The 21,841-nt window shown below is 35.8% G+C and overlaps 4 protein-coding genes across 8 annotated transcripts; 2 read left to right on the top strand and 2 right to left on the bottom strand.

Annotated features, from left to right (window-relative positions):
• Positions 1–105: 105 nt before the first annotated feature.
• On the bottom strand, positions 106–2,733 carry LOC110849560 (myrosinase 1). Its single transcript, XM_022096983.2, has 12 exons — positions 2,563–2,733; positions 2,446–2,505; positions 2,301–2,381; positions 2,151–2,203; positions 1,944–2,078; positions 1,836–1,852; positions 1,617–1,749; positions 1,517–1,533; positions 1,381–1,415; positions 563–1,307; positions 395–476; positions 106–317 (listed from the first exon to the last, which is right to left on the bottom strand). The coding sequence occupies exons 1-12, from the start codon at positions 2,684–2,686 to the stop codon at positions 282–284; spliced, it is 1,518 nt and encodes a 505-aa protein (XP_021952675.1). The 5' UTR covers positions 2,687–2,733; the 3' UTR covers positions 106–281.
• An 802-nt stretch (positions 2,734–3,535) lies between these two features.
• On the top strand, positions 3,536–9,224 carry LOC110848240 (aquaporin AQPAe.a). 3 transcript variants are annotated; one of them, XM_022095410.2, is made up of 10 exons: positions 3,536–3,778; positions 7,408–7,516; positions 7,600–7,732; positions 7,847–7,961; positions 8,047–8,075; positions 8,187–8,367; positions 8,425–8,468; positions 8,531–8,567; positions 8,664–8,691; positions 8,772–9,224. In XM_022095410.2, the coding sequence occupies exons 2-10, from the start codon at positions 7,408–7,410 to the stop codon at positions 8,894–8,896; spliced, it is 801 nt and encodes a 266-aa protein (XP_021951102.1). In that variant the 5' UTR covers positions 3,536–3,778; the 3' UTR covers positions 8,897–9,224. The 3 variants fall into 3 exon arrangements, with proteins under 3 accessions (XP_021951102.1, XP_021951110.1, XP_035701926.1); XM_022095418.2 differs by lacking the exon at positions 3,536–3,778 and adding an exon at positions 6,640–6,830; XM_035846033.1 differs by lacking the exon at positions 3,536–3,778 and adding an exon at positions 7,196–7,307.
• A 151-nt stretch (positions 9,225–9,375) lies between these two features.
• Positions 9,376–15,910, top strand: LOC110857019 (cleavage and polyadenylation specificity factor subunit 1). Its single transcript, XM_022105623.2, has 25 exons — positions 9,376–9,787; positions 9,890–10,104; positions 10,175–10,330; positions 10,410–10,573; positions 10,674–10,924; positions 10,996–11,177; positions 11,280–11,585; positions 11,676–11,707; positions 11,782–12,034; positions 12,121–12,228; positions 12,300–12,491; positions 12,575–12,690; positions 12,795–13,076; positions 13,160–13,366; positions 13,446–13,536; positions 13,607–13,665; positions 13,747–13,847; positions 13,925–14,106; positions 14,162–14,251; positions 14,321–14,459; positions 14,530–14,702; positions 14,776–14,952; positions 15,029–15,161; positions 15,239–15,509; positions 15,579–15,910. The coding sequence occupies exons 1-25, from the start codon at positions 9,631–9,633 to the stop codon at positions 15,763–15,765; spliced, it is 4,224 nt and encodes a 1,407-aa protein (XP_021961315.1). The 5' UTR covers positions 9,376–9,630; the 3' UTR covers positions 15,766–15,910.
• On the bottom strand, positions 15,846–21,536 carry LOC110842073 (annulin). Of its 3 annotated transcripts, none has more exons than XM_035854805.1 (18): positions 21,361–21,536; positions 19,433–19,654; positions 19,217–19,350; positions 18,784–18,916; positions 18,416–18,645; positions 18,158–18,332; positions 17,940–18,078; positions 17,720–17,844; positions 17,556–17,646; positions 17,400–17,459; positions 17,241–17,320; positions 17,010–17,157; positions 16,800–16,914; positions 16,697–16,727; positions 16,498–16,630; positions 16,407–16,434; positions 16,188–16,333; positions 15,846–16,102 (listed from the first exon to the last, which is right to left on the bottom strand). In XM_035854805.1, the coding sequence occupies exons 1-18, from the start codon at positions 21,485–21,487 to the stop codon at positions 15,928–15,930; spliced, it is 2,292 nt and encodes a 763-aa protein (XP_035710698.1). In that variant the 5' UTR covers positions 21,488–21,536; the 3' UTR covers positions 15,846–15,927. The 3 variants fall into 3 exon arrangements, with proteins under 3 accessions (XP_035710698.1, XP_035710693.1, XP_021943481.1); XM_035854800.1 differs by lacking the exon at positions 21,361–21,536 and adding an exon at positions 20,027–20,821; XM_022087789.2 differs by lacking the exon at positions 21,361–21,536 and adding an exon at positions 19,752–19,838.
• Between the last annotated feature and the right edge of the window lie 305 nt (positions 21,537–21,841).

Consider the following 21,841-nt stretch of genomic DNA (forward strand, 5'->3'; position numbering starts at 1 on the left):
TGCACCAGCAACCAGAGTAAATTTTAATTTACTACAATTAAACTCAATTGTGCTAAATGAACCAGTCTATCATAACAGATGAATGAACGAAATAAGAGTGGACCATTGTGATACGATGACAAATATTATTAAATAATTCTCTCATTGAAAATGACCGTAAATTCGTTAAATACAGAACAGAGAATTCAACTGACTAGACTTGCACATATTAAAGGAATTTATTTAATTCTAGATTTTTTTATATAGCCCATTCCGACCGTTATTATAATTTGGTTGTCTTGCTATTCCTCGACAAATCCATTATCTTCAAAAATTTTCTGCAGATAAAATTCGATTAGTACGTGAAGTGCATATATTTACTATTTAGATTAATGCCAAAATTATCATGGAGTACCTTGAGCACCACAGAGGAATCTTTGGGAATTACTTGCCTTTCCGGATCAGTAAAATCGACCCAATGTACTCCAAAACGGTCACTACACAAAAAATCATTATTTTGTAAATATAGTTTTTGGAAAGACGTGATAATTAACCAGAATTAGAACCATGCTAATTAACTCACGTGAAGCCATTCGCCCACTCAAAGTTGTCCATGAGACTCCATGCCGTATATCCCTTGATATTCACACCATCCAGCTTCACCGCTTTTAAAACATTGTTGATGTAGTCCCGATAAAACAAGCTTCTTGATGTGTCATTCGTTGGGTCCCGGCCATCATCACTCCATCCGTTCTCAGTAATGTACATTACTGGATTATCATACGTATTCTTGAGCCAGTTGAGATATTTGCGGAAGCCCCATGGCACTTTTTTTAGCCAGGCAGACGCCGAGCCTTCCCATGATGGATCTTTCCGTTTTGAAACTTGCTGGTCACCACTCCACCCTGGCAAGCCCTGGGCAGCTGCAGGTCGCACAAGCTCAGTCGTGTAATGGTTCACCCCCAAAAAATCGAAACTACCCCTCAACATGGTTTGCCACTCCTCGTCCAATGTGGGCAATCTTGAAGCGTTTCGACCTTCGGCTTCGCTCCTAGCATCCACTAATTCTCGCATGACGCTGGGATAATCTCCGAAGAATACTGGAAATGCAAACCATCCGTGTTTAAATCTGAGTGCACGTTCTGCGGCTTCCACGTGCGTAGGATCGTCTGGGTTATCCGGTTGCATAAATTCCGAGTCAATTACAATCCCAACTTCCCCGTTTTGCCATTCCTTAAATTCCCGTTCGTAGAGACGATAAGCTTTTGCATGGGACTTTAGTATGGTGTGAGCACACTTGTACGGTTCAGTAGCTTCCCCAAGAATGCCTGGTAGAAAGTTGATTAATTTTTAGTATATAACTAGCCCATTTTGTAAGTGAAATTAATTTTAAATTCTTGCCTGGAGCAGCGATAGACAATCCATATCCCAGTTCACTGGTCACGAAATAGATTTTTCATTAGAGTTACATAAATTAGGTTTCACAGGGAATATATGTAATTGTAGCAAATTAATTAGGTTATTGTAAGCGTAATACCATGTGTTGAAAGGTTCCTAAATTACCAATTATTCAAATTAACTTTTCATTAGACTCGTGTTTAAAAGTTTTGCAAAGTATATTAGGATTGTGTACGAACATTAAACGTCATCCAGTGCTTGACACGGTCACCAAATCTCTCGTAAAGTAAACGAGCATAGTTCTCAAAATGTTCAATTAAAGTTTCATTAGGCCATCCACCAAATTGAGATTGTAAATTTTGTGGCAAGTCCCTGGTAGAAATTATAAATTGGTCAATATTGACCAAGTCTGGTATATAAATAAATAGACTGATCTGATAAGAGTATGTTTATATTACCAGTGATACATTGTTACCTGAAATTAATGTAATATAGCACTTTCAGATAAGTTTGGTAATTTGTACACAATATTTGAGTACACATAAACGTATGTATTATCAATTTACCATTGGAATTATGTTATTTGATATTAATAAGTTGATCAGGTTGTTGTAATAACTTATGCCAACTTCATTTACGAGGTCATTTGTCCCCCGTGGTAGTACACGAGACCATGAGATAGAGAACCGATAAAATTGAACCTAATGGAAAATAAAAAAATTTAACTTGTGTCAAAGTAAGCAATTTAAAATGTTTGAAAATATTCATCTCACTCCCATGGACTTTAGAAGTTCAACATCTCGAGGATATTTGTGATAGGAGTCACCTAAAGATTACGTACATATTGAGTGTCATTAGCACTCTTAGGCGTAATTAATGAAATTGTATGTTTGTGACTTTGTGAGTAAATTGTGACTCATTACAGGCAATATCGCCATTGCTACCATCGATAATTGGGCTGACGAGTCTATGAGTAAATCTGTCCCAGATCGATTCTCCCTTTCCTTTACAAAAATAAGACGTTTGTCAATAATCATACATTGGTGAGTTGCAAGGTTTGTAGCTTACCATCAATATTCCATGCCCCTTCAATTTGATATGCTGCCGTCGCAAATCCCCATCGAAATCCTAAAGAATTTACGATTAGTACATCTACAATCATATATCGACTACAAGTATAACTACCTTCCGGAAAGGTATCGTATAGAAACTCATCTTCTTGCTGTAGATCTCCGTGACAAAATGTCAGAAGACTTACAATTAAAGAAAACGTTAAAACCCTCGTGGAAGTCATTGTCGAAGTCTTCATAGGCACTCGCACACACCCACTGACGAAACCCACGCTAATTGAGAACAAAGTTCCATTCCATATTCCGAACGAATCAACACTTTATCGGGATTAGATAATATGTGTCAAAATGTCATGATACTCACTCGTCATTAAGTGCTTAAGCGTGATAAATAATAAAAGATTATGTGTATTATTGTAATTGTAACGTATCCATTATTACAATAAAATTAATGTACAAATACATAGATATACGTACATACATAAGTACATAGTTCAACTCGTCATCAAATCGATATTTTTGAGACCGAGTTCGATTTCGATTTGGAAATGATTCAAGAACCTTGTATCATGTATTTGCATACATGTGTATATTCATAACAGAGTTGATAAGAACTGCATCCATCGGCCAGGGAATTCCGACCCAGGGTTTTATTCAGTTGGGTTTTATGGGGTTTGATTGGGTGCTAATTAATAAAACCCATTAGGTTTTACCATGTTGAGTGTTGTTATGTTAATGAATTTTAACTTGGTTTCGTGTAAAACTTATAAAACCCAAAAAGCATTAAAACCCATTAAAACCTATTATTTTTTATTAAAACCCTGGGTTTTTTTTCTAACCCTGCCATCCAACCACCAGTGCGACAAAATTGTTTGAATGTGATTTCAGTTCAGGAATTTCAATTTAATAAATCCGGTCCGGTTAGTGACAATGTTTTCACAGCACACAAATCGTTACGTAAAAAACCAATCAAATATTCAAGGATATGAAGTCATTTGTTGTTGCAGGGGAATGAGTGAGTAATGCAAAGATTATCATCACCACCTTTAATTTAATTTTGGCATGAAACAAGCAATCGTCCCTCTACATGTGCATATTATACGAGTGGCAAGGTGCACTCACTGTGTGTAATTTTTTGGGGGTACAAATATGGACAAATACCGCATCTATCCAACGATTCAAGTCAAATGAGAATTATTGGAGCTCAGCGTCTCAGAGAATAAAGGCACGCCAATTATTTCTCCTGTGGTTTGTGGTTTAGCTGAAAAACTGCATCAGACAACCATCACACGTTCAGATCAGACTATTCTTCTTGGTTTCATAGGATTTGAGTAAGTCGTTCGCTTCTACTTTTGGCTTCAAGTTTAGTCTAGCTTGTGTTGCACCAGATTTACATGTTGCTCAGTTTCATTTTATAAATTGACATGATTTGACAATTTTCAAAGTCTTTTGAGCACTCACATCTATATTCCTGCAGGATGAAAGGGTTGAAATACGAATGGAGTTAATGAAACTATCTGTGAAAATGTCATAAAATAATTATAGCCAATTGAATCAATTGAAATAGATTGGGTGGGTGAAGTGAGTTCATTCTATTTCTACGTGTACGTTTTAGGGTTGAATATTTTACATAATTTTACATAAAAGAAGGGGGAGGAGTAAACGCTATATTTTTCAATTAAAAGTTCAATATGATTCCTTGGAGCTTGCCCATTTATGAGGTTTTTATAGTTGGGATCCGTGGTAAATTGCTGCTAGCATTGGTACAAAATATGTAATTTTAGAATAAAGTAAAAGTTTGTAAAAGAAGCTTATGCGCAAATCAGTTAAGATTCCAAGATGTCCCATAATGTTTTGACACTTGGAGCAGTTAAGTAACACTTGGGGTTTATTGTGTCATTGAAAAAGATGGAATGTAGAGTCATTCCAGTCAAACTTTGTCATTTTTAGACATTTTACTGCTCTTTAATCTGTTTCATGTCGATTTATTCAATTTACAATCTAATTAAGATTACCAGTCGGTGTTTGAAGGATGTATTCATTTTATTTGTCTCGGCTTGTTCAAAGCCATTTAGTGACAAGCTGATAAGAGCTTGCCCATTAAATTGATAGCGGTCTGGTCGTATGAGACTTTTTAAATTGCACACATTAAAGAATAGTTTAGAACACGCTTTAAAATTAACCACATTATGAATTGTCCTCGAGACATGGAATTACGTAAAAAGTAACGTAAATCAGACCGTAAATCTGAATTGAAAAATTATATAACATGTCTAAATTTAAATATTGAAAAAATATGACCGCATGGAGAGATTTTTATATACCGATACACACGCTTGATTTAAAACTACTTCTTTTACTTCTTCTTCGTTGATCAACTCAACTCTTGCTAAAGCATAATCCATAATCCAGCATAATGCATAATGTGAAAAGTGCGTGTTTTTATTGCTCAAATGCTGTAAATATGTATCTCATAAGACATTTGCAGATATATCAGCCAGTTTCCATCATATCACGAATTTGCACTGGATTTAAGATGTTAAGCTACAAAATCTTATTTGAACAATTGACTTTTACAAACCATGTATGACTAAACAATGGACACATTACGAATATATTAGCTTCATAAATAATGTTTTTTGCCAATTTACTTCACGGGAGGTATCATCGTACCATCACTTGAACAAAGTTGGAGAATTTGATTTTGTAGTATAATTAAGTGCATGGACAGATTTTAAAACTGGTAAACTCATCGCAAATGAACTCAAATGCAAATATCTGTAGTCGTAATTTGTTGCTCCACTCCCACTCCAAGCAATGGATGCAGTCACTTCTTTTGTACTGAGGTGTTTTGCTTGGTTCACATTTGAGCATCATCATTACACCCACATTTCTCCTTAATTATATATGGTTCATATTGAAATATTCACATCTTTGTAAGAAACATAATCTGATGAGCACAAGGCACGTTGAGTCATCGTAGCACCGCGTCCTCTACGCGTCGCCTAAGCCGAAGGCGACAAGAAGAAGTGAATATAAATAATAACTATGTTTAACATGAACTAGACAAATCCGTCATTGCATTGCATAAAAATAGACAAGGAAACAATTTTACACAGCCCATATTTGGACGAGGTTTACTATTTGCATCAATCTCCTCTATGGTGTGCTGTAAATATTTCAAGTGCAGCGTACATATATCTGTACGTCTACACATACAACACTGTACATACATGAGCTTCAGTTGTATCACAAAAATTGGCCACTGGCTACGCAATATTTTGCATCCAAACAGCTTTACCCAGGGCTTTAAACGCACTGACAATGAGTTTTACTAACAACTTACTACATAAATCTGATTATTCATCGGTAATCAAACTGAGAAAGTGATTAATTGAGTTGGGTTTAAGTGGGACTGAGGGCTTTCTGCTGGACTAAAACAAACAATTGTTCTCCGGTTGGATGATGAATCGATTTATATTTTCGACAGCAATGTTGATTTTGGTTTGTCAGGTTACAATTGCTAAAGTGGAGTTTCGTCGTGACATAATGACACTTATCGTTTTTATATCAAAGATAAACACAATTTCGAGTGTTTAACCTCCAATAACACTTTGACAGAGTTTATCCCAAAATGATTACATCCTCTTAACAAACGCACCAAATATAATTGACATATTTTCCGGAGATGAAATTTTTTATATAGGAAAGGGTTAACTGGATAAATATAAACGTATACGCCCAATAGACCCATTGAAAATTTTGAACATTATACGTGTGAAATAATTCTTGCCTAAAATTTCTATGCGGTTTCGGCATATGCATATTATGTATGTAACCATCCGTTTCCGATGAGGTATGCACTAGGGATAAATCTCAATGAATAACTTGTTAAAAAATACATGACATGACTTCTCTGCCCAACACAAGCTTCCATTATTTATTTTTGCACGAATGTGCCTAAATTTTTGTCAGAAGTCACGACAGAATGTTACATACCAGTAAATAATGCTATCCTGTGTTTATAGAGTACGTAATGAAGGCCATTTTCATGCGTTTTCTCTTAAGCTTTCGAGTTTAATCCAGGCGAATCGGAATAACGAGAGGGGGAAGCAAACAGCTATTTGTGTCTACAGAGCTTCATCAATGCAAGCAACTCAATAATCGTTCCAACAGACAAAACCACAAACAAAATAATTATTTGGATCAGTTTAGAGTAGTTGCAAGTCCAAGTTAGTGTAGTGTCTCTCCATGTGTGTGTAGGTTCTGAGGGATTCAAATATTATCTGCTCGTATACATACCACGTCTCATTCTTTTTTCAAGAGCTGCATAAGCTGTCCAGTGAGTGTTAATACTGGCAAAGGACTTTGTACAGGAAAATTGTAAGTCTATTGTTGCACATTAGACAAATAGCCAACGCACAGATATTTTTTCATATCGTATAAATTTTCTTTGCACTCTATTTTCATGATGCAAATGAGAAATCGTAGGCTTGTAACGTATTCAACAAAATGCTATGAACGAATAACAATCAGTAAAATAATTTAAAGGAATACATATTTCGTGGTTTATGAGAATTTTGTGTCATTTAAAGAGGTCTTCGCATAAATAAATACTGATGAGATATTTGCTGTAGTTGCTCATCTGAAATTATTTCATTCAATTATGTAGAGACGAAAAAATCAATATTTTAAACCTGATGAGATTCTGAAAGCAGTTATTTTTTACTGTCAGCTTACACGCAATAATTTGCATCAAGTAATAATTATTTAAATTGATTTTTGGGAAAATTGAGACAGTTTTTATTATTGTGTGTTATTGACTGTCTCACCGAGGGTGGTCAACACCTCATAAAATAAGTACATGTAAAATATTGACGTATTAAATGTTCAACTTTCCGTGAAGTTTCTCTTTGCAAGTTTCCAAAAGTTTATCGTGAATTTTTTATGTGTATCCTAGATGGGATTTTTGCTTGCTGAAATGTCCGGTTTCACTGAAATAATGAAGGACCGCAAAATCTGGAAATGTTTGCTAGCTGAGTTCTTGGGGACTTTGGTACTTGTGTTTGGTAAATAAAATATAAACTACATAGCAAAGTGACTGAAATGTATAATTATGAATTGTATTTTATCAATTTAATCCCTCATGCAGTTGGCTGCGGAAGCTGTTTGAACTGGGATGGACCAAGTGGACCCGGACCTAGCATTACGCAGATCAGTCTTACTTTCGGTTTAACAGTTGCCACGATGGCTCAAGCCATTGGGCACGTTTCAGGATGTCACATGTAAAAAAAATCAAGAATCGTTAAAAATACACTGATTTTTAGCCCTAGCCAAAGCTTATGAAATCGTCATGTCCGTCCGTCTTTAACACCCTATTACTTGTACAATTATTCCAGAAATCCTGCGGTCACTACTGGGATGTTGGTTGCTAATAAGATGAAACCTATTAAAGCCGCCTTGTACGTAATCTTCCAGTGCTTAGGGGCCATCTCGGGCGCAGCGATTCTAAAGGTTTGGGTTAATATTCCTACATTCCTACTCGGCACCGGATACATATGACATAATTAATTTATGGTTTGCTTACATTTGTATGAAGGCTTTCACACCTGAGGAAATTCAAGGAAGGTATGCACACATATTTGCATAGATATGTACATAAATATGTGAATGTATTCTGCACAGATGTCTGCAAAATACTGTCTGAACTACATTTTGTTTATTTTATTTTATTTAAAGTTTGGGCATGACGGTGCCGAATAAGGAGATGGCTGTAGCCCAGGCGTTGGGTGTGGAATTTGTCATTACTTTGATATTGGTTCTTACCGTATTCGGAGTTTGTGATGGGAATCGAGACGATATCAAGGGATCGGCCCCACTTGCAATTGGATTGTCCATTACAGCCTGTCATTTAGCTGCTGTAAGTGACAAATAATACAGAGTTTCTAATATGATAAACTAAATTTAAAATATGCAGATCAAATTCACTGGGTCGTCCATGAACCCCGCTCGTACATTCGGGTAAAATAAAATAACTAAAATATTTAAAACTGTTAAAGTACTTAAGGTACCTTTTGTATTAGGCCGGCTGTCGTTACATCCATTTGGACAGAGCATTGGGTAAATTTTTTCAACGTTTTGCAACATTAAACATTAAACATTCGGCTGTGTATTGATAGTTCAATTATTAAATTTTTTGTGCATTTTAACTTGCAGCTGTATTGGATGGGGCCCTGTGGGGGTGGTAAACTCCTTACTTTAATGACCTCAAATTGTATATTTGGACCATTTAATCTCATCTTAATCATCTTAATAAATTGCCAGGTGCCGTGGCCGGATTGTTATATCGTAATGCCTTCCAAGCCGCCCCTGCTCGGCCTGACGAAGGAAATTGCGAATACGAACCCTGTGCCAAGGGGGACAAATTCCAGGAGGAGGCTGCCGTATAACTTTGTTGCTACTTTTTATGAAGTATCTAGATGATATGTATGTGTTGTCAAAAAACGTCACCTTTTAAATTAATTGTAATATTTTAGTCAAACTTTTTTGTAATTCTTATGTTTTATTTTCCTCTGCATTGTTACCATTTCAGTTCTCATGATATTATGAAAATCGTTATCATACAAAAACCAAATTTTCATGTTGTACGTGTATGTAACACTTTATCTGTCCTTGTCCATAAAGTTCTTATTACTTCAAATAGTTGAGAAGACATTGAAGCACTGCCACGTTTGTACTCTCCAGTTTTGCAGAATAAACAGTATTTTCCTTCTACCATTTTGCTACTTTTGTGCTTATTTATTTAAATGCATGCAAAACCAGATGGAAAATTCATACAAGCTGAAGACAACAAAGTTTCAGAACGTATCTGAACGAATCTCAGCGACTGCAGCCCAATGTGCGACAATATATCGCGGTAAATAGCAAGTCTAACCGGACGGAACTAAAAATACGATCAACAACATCTCATAAAATACAAAATGCTAAATCCAATATTTATAAAATAAAAAATAAAATTTATCTCTCAATTCATAATAAAAGTTTTTACTAATTAAAATCCTATTGAATCCTGACCCAAGTTTACCAATTTCCAAATAATTCTCTTTCGTTAGAGTCACACCACGACCACACACGGGTTGTTTCAGTGGTACTACTAGTTATCTTTAATTTATTGGTTTGCAAAATGTTCAGCATCAACAAGGAGCTCCACCCCCCGACGGGAGTGGAAATGTGTTCATACTGCTACTTTTTTGACCGTCGTGAGAAGAACTTGGTCGTGGCTGGAGCTGACCTTCTTCGCGTCTTTCGCTTCGTGCCTGATCTGTATGACACCAGTCAAGGTGAGTTTACTGGCTATTATTAGGATAAAGACGCTAGAATATAATAACTGTTTGTGGTAGTTTGTAGTTCGTGACATGAATGCCAAATTGTTTTATGTTTAGATGAATCCAAGCCCCCCAAGATGAAAATGGAGTGTTTGGGAGAGTATAGGTTCCAGGGGACCTTGATAGCAATGGAGACGATGCCCCTCAGTTTGGCTCGTGACGCCCTTCTGCTGGCTTTCAAAGATGCAAAGCTTGCAATTGTGGAGTATGATCCAGATACTCACGATTTGCGGACGATCTCTGTTCATTTTTTCGAAACGGAGGATTTAAAGGTTGTTTTTTTACTAATTTAATTTGAGAAATATCCAAGAGTAAAATAATATATATTTTTCTTTACTATAGTGTGGGCGAACATTGAGGACAAACAGTATGCTTAGAGTTGACCCTGATGGGAGATGTGCTGCACTGCTAGTTTATGGACGACATCTTGTAATTATTCCATTTCTTCGGAGGGATAGTGTGTTCGAAGAACATTTTAGTGATCCGACTGATATTAAGGTATTTATTTGCTAGGTATCCAAAATATTTACAGTCCCGGTCGTTTTCAAAATATTGTAATTAAATAATTTTGCTACAGCCTAATCTTGCCAGTTTGAATCGAATTCCTCAACTAAAATCTTACACAATCGACCTGTGGGAGTTGGAAGAGAAGGTGGACAATGTAAAGGATTTCAAATTTCTTCACGGCTACTATGAACCCACAATAGTTTTTATTTATGAACCAATTCAGACCTATGTTGGGTGAGTTTATGGTTCAATTATTAGAATTTTCGTTAACTTTAATCTTTCAAGTAAGTATTTCTCAAATCGTTGACTAATTGACAATTTTTAATTTTTGCAGGAGAGTGTCCGTTCGACAAGATACATGTGCTTTGGTTGCAGTGTCCTTGAATGTATCGCAGAAAGTTCATCCATGTATTTGGACCGTGAGTCATTTGCCATATGACTGTTGCAAAATCTTGGCTGTTCCCAAACCCATTGGAGGTGTACTTTTAATGGCACAAAACGCATTAATTTATCTTAACCAAAGTATCCCACCGTATGCCGCCGCCCTGAACAGTATTGCTCGCAAGGCTACGAATTTCCCAATGAGTAAGAAATATTGTGTATAATTATATGAAGATTTTTTCGTTTATCTTAACTTCATTTTCCCTATACTTTAGAGGACCAACCTGAAGTAGTCATTACATTAGATTGCGCCCAAGCGGACTTCCTATCACACGACAAAGTGATTCTATCACTCAAGGGTGGAGAATTGTACATTTTGACTTTGCTGTGTGATTCAATGACAACTGTTCGCGGATTTCACTTTTTCAAAGCAGCGTCATCTGTATTGACATCATGCGTAAGGCGACAGCTTAATTTACTCAAATTCATATGAACTAATAATCATCAAGAATTAAATATTAGTTTGCAATAATATTATTTAATCGATATTCTTTCCCAGATGCTTATTTGTGATAACGACTATGTGTTTCTTGGATCTCGTCTCGGAAATTCTTTGCTCCTTCGATTATGTGAAGAAGGAGCTATCCGGGAAGTAATAGACCAAATTGAAGATTTGAACGAAGATAAGGATAAAAATGGAGATCAGCAGGAAGTAGAACTTATACATGACTTGGATGAAGAAGATGATGATGATGATGCAGTCCTGAAAGTTAAAAAATCCAGGCTTGCTTTAGATCAAGAAGAAGTGGAAGTGTATGGAAGTGAAAAGCGTACTCATTTTGTGATTACAACCTACAAATTCGAGGTACTGCATTTTGTTATCCAGTACTATACAGTATGTACCAGTACCGAGTACACAAATATAATCATAAACGTTCAAAATGGTTGGTTTTAGTTCTGTGACAGTCTGTGGAATGTGGGCCCTTGGTACGGTATTAAAATGCAAACATTCATATATGCACGATGATTGTTGTTAATAATAAGTATTATACCTTTTTTAGCGGAAATATGACCCTTGGAGAACCTCCGTTTCTATCCGACGATTTTACTGCACTAGAAGATCCAGATTTGGAGTTGGTGACTACCAGTGGACATGGGAAAAATGGAGCTCTTTGCGTGCTACAAAGGTCTATTCGACCACAAATTGTCACCACCATTCCGATTCATGGTCTCAAAGACTTGTGGACACTATTCCTTCCAAATGGATCTACAAACCATGGCTTGATTGTGGTTTCTCAAGACTCAAAGACCATTGTAGGTTTATTGGACAGCATTTTTGGGGGTTGATGGTTATTATTTATGTTGCATTATGTACTAAATATATTTTATATACTGTGTAGGTTTTACAAGCTGGCGAGGATATTAATCAAATTCATAATAGTGGATTCAATACAGATTTACAATCAATTCATGTTTCCAACATTGGAAACTCAAAATACATGATTCAGGTGAAATTGCGTTAATAATGATTTCATGGTTTTTAAGCTGAATATTTTTTTAACCAAATTTGGCTAATTAGGTGTTCAAGGATGGAATTATTCTTTTGAATGGAACAAACGAACTTCAAAAAATTAATCTTGGTCTCAGTTGTGACATTGTGTTTGCTTTTACGGCTGACCCATATGTCGCGATACTTACTGCTGAGGGCCAAATCGTTTTAGTTGTTTTTGTTGGAGACCGATTAGTTCCAACACTGACTCAGCTTCATAAGGCAAGTGTATGGTTATTGTTGTTGACTATTCACTGATGAATACCAAGATTGTAATCAATAATCCAATTCAACTACTTTCTTAGAGTTCAAAAGTTGTTGCAGTTTCTGTGTATTGTGATGTGAGTGGGATATTCACCACTAAAGCGCCTTCCGATGATTCACCCGAAGAGCAAATTGTAAAACTTACAAAAGTAAAAAAGTAAGGGTCACATTACGACACTACATCTTGCTATGCTATTTGCTCCCGAAGCTTTAACGTTTTACATGTTTCACACATATTATATTATACTTTTTCATTATCAGGGAAATGAGAGACGAAGAAGAATTGCTGTATGGAAATCCTGATGCTGCAGATGCTGATTTTAAAAAACAGCAAGCTGCAATTTCATCAAGATGGTGGCGAAGAAATCGTCGACGCCAACAAACAGTAATGCCTTCTCACTGGCTGGTAGTTGCACGTGAAACTGGAGCATTAGAAATATTTACTTTGCCAGATCTGCAGTTACGAATGAGCGTGGTAGATTTTGCAACCACGCCGAGAATTTTAGGACATACAACTCAAAAACCAGATTTTAAACATGTCGGGTAAGTCATGTGTGCATAGATTCACAATTAAATGCGCATTAAGAATTTAAATGTTTATTTTTAATAACTAAATGAATATACAGAGTTGACGGTGAATCATTACCAGCGGTACATGAGATTCTTCTCGTTGGAATGGGCAACCTTAACAAACGCCCTATTTTATTTTCTCGTATTGGAGAAGATTTGTATGTCTACGAAGCATATCCTTATTATGAAGATTCATATGAAGATGTTTTAAAGATGCGGTTCGCAAAAGTCAGACACAATCTCATTGTTCGTGAGAAAAGATCGTAAGTTTTTCTATCTATACTGTTATTATATTTATTAAATTATAGGTAGCATATTTAATATCAACTCGAAAATTTTCAGTGCAAAGTCCAAAGGGTCGACAGAAGTGTCATTCTCAATGCAAATTAAGAATCATTTTCGACACTTTCCTTTTCTTGGCGGTTATGGAGGTGTAAGTAAATATCCGATTAAATGTGTAATTTGAAAAGTAAATAGTCATTGACCTATTAACTAATATATAGGTTTTTATATGTGGGCCATATCCTCATTGGGTGTTTATGCCCAGCACAGGCCAACTGAGGTTAGTTTAGTGATCTAACAAATATAATGCTTTAGTACATAATGCATGTCATTTGAGTTTAAAATTTTTACTTTGTTGAAGATTTCATCCCATGGGAATCGACTCCAAGATTGTTTCATTTGCGCCATTCAATAATCCAAATTGTCCACAAGGCGGATTTATTTATTGTAATGCAGATTATGGTAAGTTGGTCTTAGTGCCTTTTTAAAATATTTTTTATTGATGAAACTAATTATTCCAATATTATTTACTAATTAAGATTTCAGAATATGCATGTTACCCAAGCATTTATATTATGACGCTCCATGGCCAATCAAAAAAGTGCCACTAAAATGTACTGCGCATTTCATTATCTACCATATTGAATCGAAAACCTATGTCGTTGCATTAAGTAATTCCGAATTTTCGACAAAAATATGCAGAGTGTCTGGCGATGAGAAGGTATAGTTCTATTTTGTCTTTTTCATGATTTATTTTACGAAATGCTTGTTTTTAGGAGTTTATTGAAGAACAAAAGGATGAACGTTTTCCAATGCCAACGAGAGATAAATTCAGTATTCAACTATTTTCATCTGCTACATGGGAGGTAACACGGGATTGATCGATATGTAGTATCATGTACCTGCAACTTATTTCATCTGTTTGATGTTCATAGGTCATTCCAAACACGGCGCAAGAAATGGAGCCGTTTGAAAATATTCTTTGCTTAAAAGTTGTAGACTTGGCGTATGAAGGAGCCCGGACTGGGCTGAGAGGATATCTCGCGTGTGGGACTGGAGTCACCTTTGGAGAAGGTTTATTAAAATATAATACATAAATTTTGAAAATCAGTTACATGTTTCTACTGTTTCATGTCTGCTTCAGATACTACCAGTCGTGGAAGAATTTTAATAGTTGATGTGATTGAAGTGGAACCTGAGCCTGGGCAACCATTAACTAAGCACAAATGCAAAGTGCTGCATACAAAAGAACACAAAGGTCCTGTGACAGCATGCACAAGCGTAATGGGGTTCCTATGTGCTGCCGTAGGCCAGAAGGTATTTCTGTTACAGACGAATTTGTATCGATTTTCAGAAACAAACTTGAAATTACTTGTCTTTCGTGGTTTAGTTATATTTGTGGCAGCTGAAGGACAATGATTTGGTCGGTATTGCATTTATCGACACGCAGATCTTTATTCACCAAATGATTAGTGTCAAGAATCTAATTTATATTGCGGATGTCTACAAATCTGTGTCTCTCTTGCGCTTTCAAGAAACTCATCGCACAATAGCCGTCGTCTCAAGGGTACATTTTGCAATTTTATCATATTATCATTTCAATTGATTACAAGAATTATAATTGTTCATAATATTGTTTTTAGGATTTTAAACCCTTGGAGGTTTATGGGATTGGCTACTTGATTGACAATACACAACTGGGTTTGATTGCATCAGATAACGAAAAAAATTTCATCATCTACATGTTTCAACCCCAATCACGAGAAAGCTTTGGAGGTTTGAATTTCCTACACAAATAGATACTTGTATAATGCAAAGTCTTAATTTTGCGAATGAAATAAATTGCTTTTTAGGTCAACGGCTCATCAGAAAAGCAGACTTCCACTTGGGTCAGCATGTGACCACATTTACAAGAGTTAAATGCAAGGTTCTTGATCCAACCACTACGAAAAGAAATTCACTTGCTATTGAAAAACGACATGTATCATTTTATGGAACTCTTGATGGAGGACTTGGTTACCTGCTTCCTATAAATGAGCGGACATATCGACGTCTTTTGATGATGCAAAATGTTTTATATTCTTTCTTGCAACATAGAGCTGCTTTAAATCCAAAGTCATACAGGTATAAGTTTGATTGAATTCTTCATGTACAGTAATAACTGTTTGTTGACGATTTTTTTATAATTTTTAGGGGGATATTTTGTACGGATCGAACAGCAGGAAATCCTTCTAAAGGCATAATTGATGGAGATATGGTGTGGGAATTTTTAAACCTTCCTTGGCAAGAAAAGTTGGACGTTTGTCGTAAAATAGGTAGCAAGGTTGATGAAATTGTAGAAGATTTAATGGAAATTGATAGAATTTCGTCCCATTTCTAATTTTCGTTTTTACACTAAAGAGTATATTATGAATGTATGTTGTTGAAAAGACTGTATTATGATTTGTTTCACGTAGCACGTATTTTTGTTGTATTGTTTATTTTATACATTTAAAATGAGAACAATAAAATTTTAAAAATAAGTACATTTAAAGCAACGGACTCATACACTAGTAATTTCATTACTTATTTCATTGCTTAGACCAATAGTGATTTTGACAAACCCATCGACATCATCCAACTCACGAGAATTAAACTTTGCAGAAATAGTTTTCTCTCCGTCTAGTTGGGCCACTAGTTGGAAATCCGCAGTTGCGCTTTCTCCTGGTTCTACTTTTCTATTAAACAAATGGAAGCACAGTTAAAAATTAAAGTAAATAAATATTCACAACGGATTCATATAGATCGTTAGTGTGCACGTACTCTTTAACGTTAAGTTTTAACGGTTCTCCAAGTCCAGGGCTTTCAATTAAGAATTGACCCTTAGTTAATGGCACGGGTAAAGGATTCTTTAGTTTAACCGTCCCCTTGAATGGTTGACCCACAATGAGACCATCAACATTTCGTATCTACAGAATATTACAAAGTGTATGTAAAAACGTGATGTGCTCGGTTGAACTAGGTTTACATATGCATCCTTACGTCAAATTTGATGTCAGGTTTTCTCGCCCTAAAATAAGAGTAACAATTACGTAATGAATAATTACTTTACAATAACTTTATATCGCCTTGCCTAAAATCATCCTGCGCAAAATACTCATAGTCCGTTTCATCAACGCTAGCAAGACATGCGACATTAAATGCACACTGATTGCACAACTTGGGGGCATAGTCGTTGTAAGTAATTTCCATGCTTATTTCCTCCTCTGTTGAAATACGAAATATGCATTAAATATTTAGAGCTTTGATTTCAAATCAAAGCAAACACTAACTAGATTTTGGTGGGATGGTGAAGAGGAAAACCTAAATACAAAAATATAAAAGTAAATGCATATAATACATACTTTTATGCGTGTACCATTTAACAGTGTGTACCTCTTTTTTAACTTCTGCTTTCACTTTTCCCGTATAAAGCATTGTGTCCACCCTTAATGATGCCGTCACATCGTATTCTTTCTCTTCGTTTACATTCGTGACAATCAGCCTAACTCTGCAATGAGATTAGACATCGTTTTGGCTGTGTTTTCTAATTGCTACTGATAAATAATCATGTGGATGTACATATAAAATTAAAATGAAACGTACTTGAAGGATGACCCAATTACGATGTCATCTTGAATTTCCGGGAAATCGAATCTGACGTCATTAAAATCCTCGTTAAGGTAATATCTGCTGAACAAACTCTCACTCGTTCTCAAGGCATTTAGCATAGCTTCTCTTTCTTTTGATGATTCTGGTAATACACATTTTTAATGATTAGTGGTAAATATTATGGAATATATTTATATTGTTTGAGTTGAAGAAAGCGTCTCATACTTTCTGGATATTTGTACGTATGCGTAATGTCATCGCGATCAAATTTTCCTACCGCTTTTGTACTAATTAGCATCCCAATCCTGTGAATATAGCGTAGAAGTGTTTGAAATTAAAGTCGGTCAGTGAAATATGTATGCCCACATATAAAAATGAACTTACACATCTTGCTTCGTTCCCAGCAATTTTAATGGGCGGTTGGGCCCTCGGAAATGCCAGTATCTGAAAATATGGAGACAAGGATTTAGAGCAGTTATAAAATTTAGCCTTGTACTGAGACGTTTTTGAGTAATAAGTTACTAAGTCTTTTCGACTTACACTTTATCAGCATTGACCTCACTGAACACAAAGGTGCCATCAAATGGCCGCTTTATTTCTCCTCTTCTTACAGCTAAAACCGATGCTGGACCTAGTAGAATGACACTAAAATGAGTCAAATGTATCCAAAAATAGTGATGTCATTAAAATACTTATCTACGAACCACATTGATACATTTCATCACTTTTCTCTTGTGGCGTTGCATCGATAACTTGCCATCCGGCTGTTTCCGAGCTGTCGCCCAAATCTGTTCGCAACATCCACGCCTCATTCCACACATGAAAGTTCCTAATACCATTTCACATAATAAAATATTACATACTAAAATATGACTACGTCACACGATTGCGTGTACCGTATTATAAATATTGTATTTTCCGTACCACACAGAATCTGTATTCAATTTCTCAATTGGTTTCCCATCATCATCCAGAAAGTAGTCCACCGTTACGGAAGATTGAGTATCATGGGCAGACTGATAATTAGTAACAGGCCTGCATGGAATTCCAATCGCTCTGCAAACTACGTTGAATTTTGTTACTTAATTATTGGCATGAATTGTGTATGGTACTAGTAAATACTTCACATATAAATAGCATACTTGATGTAACAACGCCTGCAAAAACCCAGCATTGTCCAAACTTCACTGGCTTCTTGCTAGAGTAGTATTTTCGTAAAATTTTGAGGCTTCCAGTCCAATTGATTGGTGGGACGCCTCCATCAAATTTGTCAGACCAATTTCCCTCAACCACTCCGTCTTCATCTGGAGAGTTTACCTGCACATTGCGTTTTATGAATAATTTTTCATACGTAAATTGCACAAAGTGCACACTAAAAATAATCCTGAAATCGGTCATACAGCTGCTGAAATGGCTCTGACGCATTTAACAGGGTCGGCACGAGCGGTGGAGCTCAGACGACTTGGACCACTGAGAATGTACAGAGCACAATCCAAAACGTCCTTTTCAAATTGCGAGTATGCCCATGGCGTGGGGCGAAGTCGGGTGTGGCTTCCTCTCCAAATTAAACCACTGTCTTCCAAAACGCACTCGTGGCGAAGCTCATCTTCTTCCATGTAAACTTCATCATCTACGAGAGCACATTTATCAGTTCACTAATTAACTATGAATGCAATTAATTGCTCGTCTGTTTGAAGTTTTTTGTAGATATTAGCTACGCGTCTGTATGTAAATATGTGCGTTGCATTTCTAAAGTAAAATGTCTCACCTGCATTCCAGGGGTTAAAAAGAATATAAATGGGGTTATCCAAAGAGTAGCTGACTGCGGTTTGATCATCCCGTCGTTTCGTGTCTATTGCGAGTTTCCATTTTCCAACAGAACAAGTTGCAGACGTTTTGAACTGTAGTAGGTAATGTGCATACGATTATTTTGATGACCATCGCGTTTCAAGAAAGTTGAATAGATATGTTATAAATCTAGTTGGTAGACATATATGTATGCCATTTTTTACTGCTCGTTTCTCTCCAGTCAAAGACAAATGGAATGAAGAAACTTTTGGTTTGGTTACAAAATTTTTAGACAAGATGGCAATGTTCTTTGATTCGGAAATTGGGAGAGGGACTAACCAAGCTTAGGCAAATCGCGAGACATCCATATTTAGTACATTGATGTAAAAGTCGAGCTGTTTGGACATAATTACCTGAACCTTAATTGCATTCTCATCGATTTCGTCAATGTAAGCTGTCCACGTGGGAGTCTTTTCAAAGAGCAAACTCCCTTTTGACAGTAGTGGCACTAGTACTAACGTGCCATGAGATAATGAAGGCTTTCCATCTAGCATGCATACAGCAGTGTGAAAATATTGTATCCTTTGTGAAGGGTACTAGTAAAATAGTTTATTTTTAGTAAAACTCACCGACAATTGAGAAGACGAATGATATCCCGTCCGTATCTTTGCTATAGGGTCGATTAAAAAATATCTTAATCCAAAATTCTTGCCCTCGACGAATAACCAATTTGTTGGTTTGATCTGGCTTTGAGAGCATGAGATCATATTTTTCGGTTTGGTGGATTGGGCCATTCTCCTTGCAAATAAGGTCCACTTTGAACACTTTCAGAATATCAATATTACCATCATCTGTAAGGATAACATAAAATTCAAGTGAGAAAATACAAGGAGAAATCAAAACAAAATAAATATTTATTTATGCATAACCGATATTTATCTAGCTTACAGAGAGGACGATTCTTTTAGCAAACTAATCCTAAGTATGTAGGCAGAGGCAATGTGCGAGTAAAATTCTTATGTGTACTTACATATGTACGTACACGTGCAGAGTGCGTATTTATATGTACGTATACATTGCAAAGATCTACTCGAGTCAAGAAAAGAGCCAAGGTCAATAAACATTTTTGTTTCCATTGTTGTGGATAATTACGTATGTATGCATACACAAATAATATGATAAGACAATCTAAAACCTGTATTACGAAAATGTTTGAAAATTACCTAAATCTTTTGGCAGTTCAGGGAGGTGAATTATTTCTCCTTCCGGTAATTCTTTAACGCTACATCCAAAACAATCTTCCTCACAACATCCACAACAGCATTCCTTTACTGCCACTTGGAAATGTGACCAACAATTACCCATTGCGAAAACTTTAGGAACGGTAGTTAATATAAATATTAACGACAGAGAATGTAAATGCACACTTAAAACACACAAACTAACTTGACTAATCGCACACAAATGCCATACATAGTATGGTAACTCGATTGATTAGACACTTTTTAATAAATAAACTGGCCTTCGTGATGCTAAAACACAATTCTATTTAATAAACTCAATTTAAAGAATGTCTTTAGAAATGTACAAGATTCACGTTGCTCTCCAGAAATGATATTTGACACCTGTATGCAAAACCTGACTATTAAATTGCCTGTATTGAATGGACTGCATGTAGTATAATTCACAAAAAAACCTGTATAAGCAAATCTCCCCTCGTGCACCTATTGCACCTTCTACTTATTACTTTTTAACGAATCAAACTAAATCTCTTTAAACCCACACAAAGAATTCATGAACGGAGCTGATACATATATCTATGCATGCACTGAGCTTTGTAGGAATACGTGCAGCTATTTTATATGGATGTGCTATTTGCTAGTCGGATTAAATTATGTGCATTAGTGACGCATGAGTTAACGGGAAGAATGATTTGTATTATTTTAGAAGAACAGAACTGTTAAAAAACTTTCATAGTGATTAATAACCTGGTGATTGGTCATACACACTTGAAACAAACCGAAAACCTATTGTGTGAAGTATCTCCAGTGGACTCACAATTTTTTGTGGGTCCACTGGTGACGAATGTAGAGCAGTTTGCTCAAAGTCTTGAGATCACACAACATCAAATTGCGAATGACACAATGAATATGCATGAGCAATTTTAGCTAGAACCGCAGGCTGAATGAATATTATTTTTAGCTATTTTATTCTGTACATACATACATCACACATTGAGTTTATAGCCGTTTTATGAAGAATGACAACATTGTCAGTCCTGTTAATAGTTAAACAGTTCTGTCATAAGTGATGTAATCAATAGGATGTTGGCTTATTTAACCGATGGGCAAATCACATATCAATTAATATAGTTTATATTATATATACATTAGTAATAAACAACCATTTTGATTGTGAGTGACGAATTCAAGTCAATGAAAAATTAATTATAAAACTGATAATTGACACATATACGAAGTATCGGGAATCAAAATAATAATAATAATGTATAAGAATCCTATTCATTCAATCACGTTATTGAGAATCAGTTGCTTACCTCTGTAAGGGGGCCATCGATTATGTCTGTCCTGGCGTCGCCTCACGTATGTCGGTAAAGGCAACCACTTTGGGGGCTGATAGTTAAATATTGGATCTAAGACCCGGATTCTTCGATTGCGGAACATAACGATTTACCAAATTAACAAATTTTAAGCATAATTTTCCACTGATTTAATGTCAAGGGTTTTAGAAGAACTACGATAGAGTTGCCCAAATATCATTGACGATCAAGGAGATGAACCCACGCACATTAAGAAAGCGAAAGTTTGCTTCACCATCAACCTCGTTATACATGCATTATTGCACTTGTCATCAGCCATGTGAATTATATATGCAAACCAATAATTAATGGTGCAATCTCATAATTTCTACCTTGTTGTGGGAGGATCGATTATAAAACAATTAGAATATACACTGAAATTAACTTTTATTAGTAAAATTTCAAAGTAATGCATAGAAATGTTTACGAACAAAGGTGC

This window comes from Folsomia candida, unplaced genomic scaffold, assembly GCF_002217175.1.
Source record: "Folsomia candida strain VU population unplaced genomic scaffold, ASM221717v1 Fcan01_Sc001, whole genome shotgun sequence".
Lineage (NCBI taxonomy): Eukaryota > Metazoa > Arthropoda > Collembola > Entomobryomorpha > Isotomidae > Folsomia > Folsomia candida.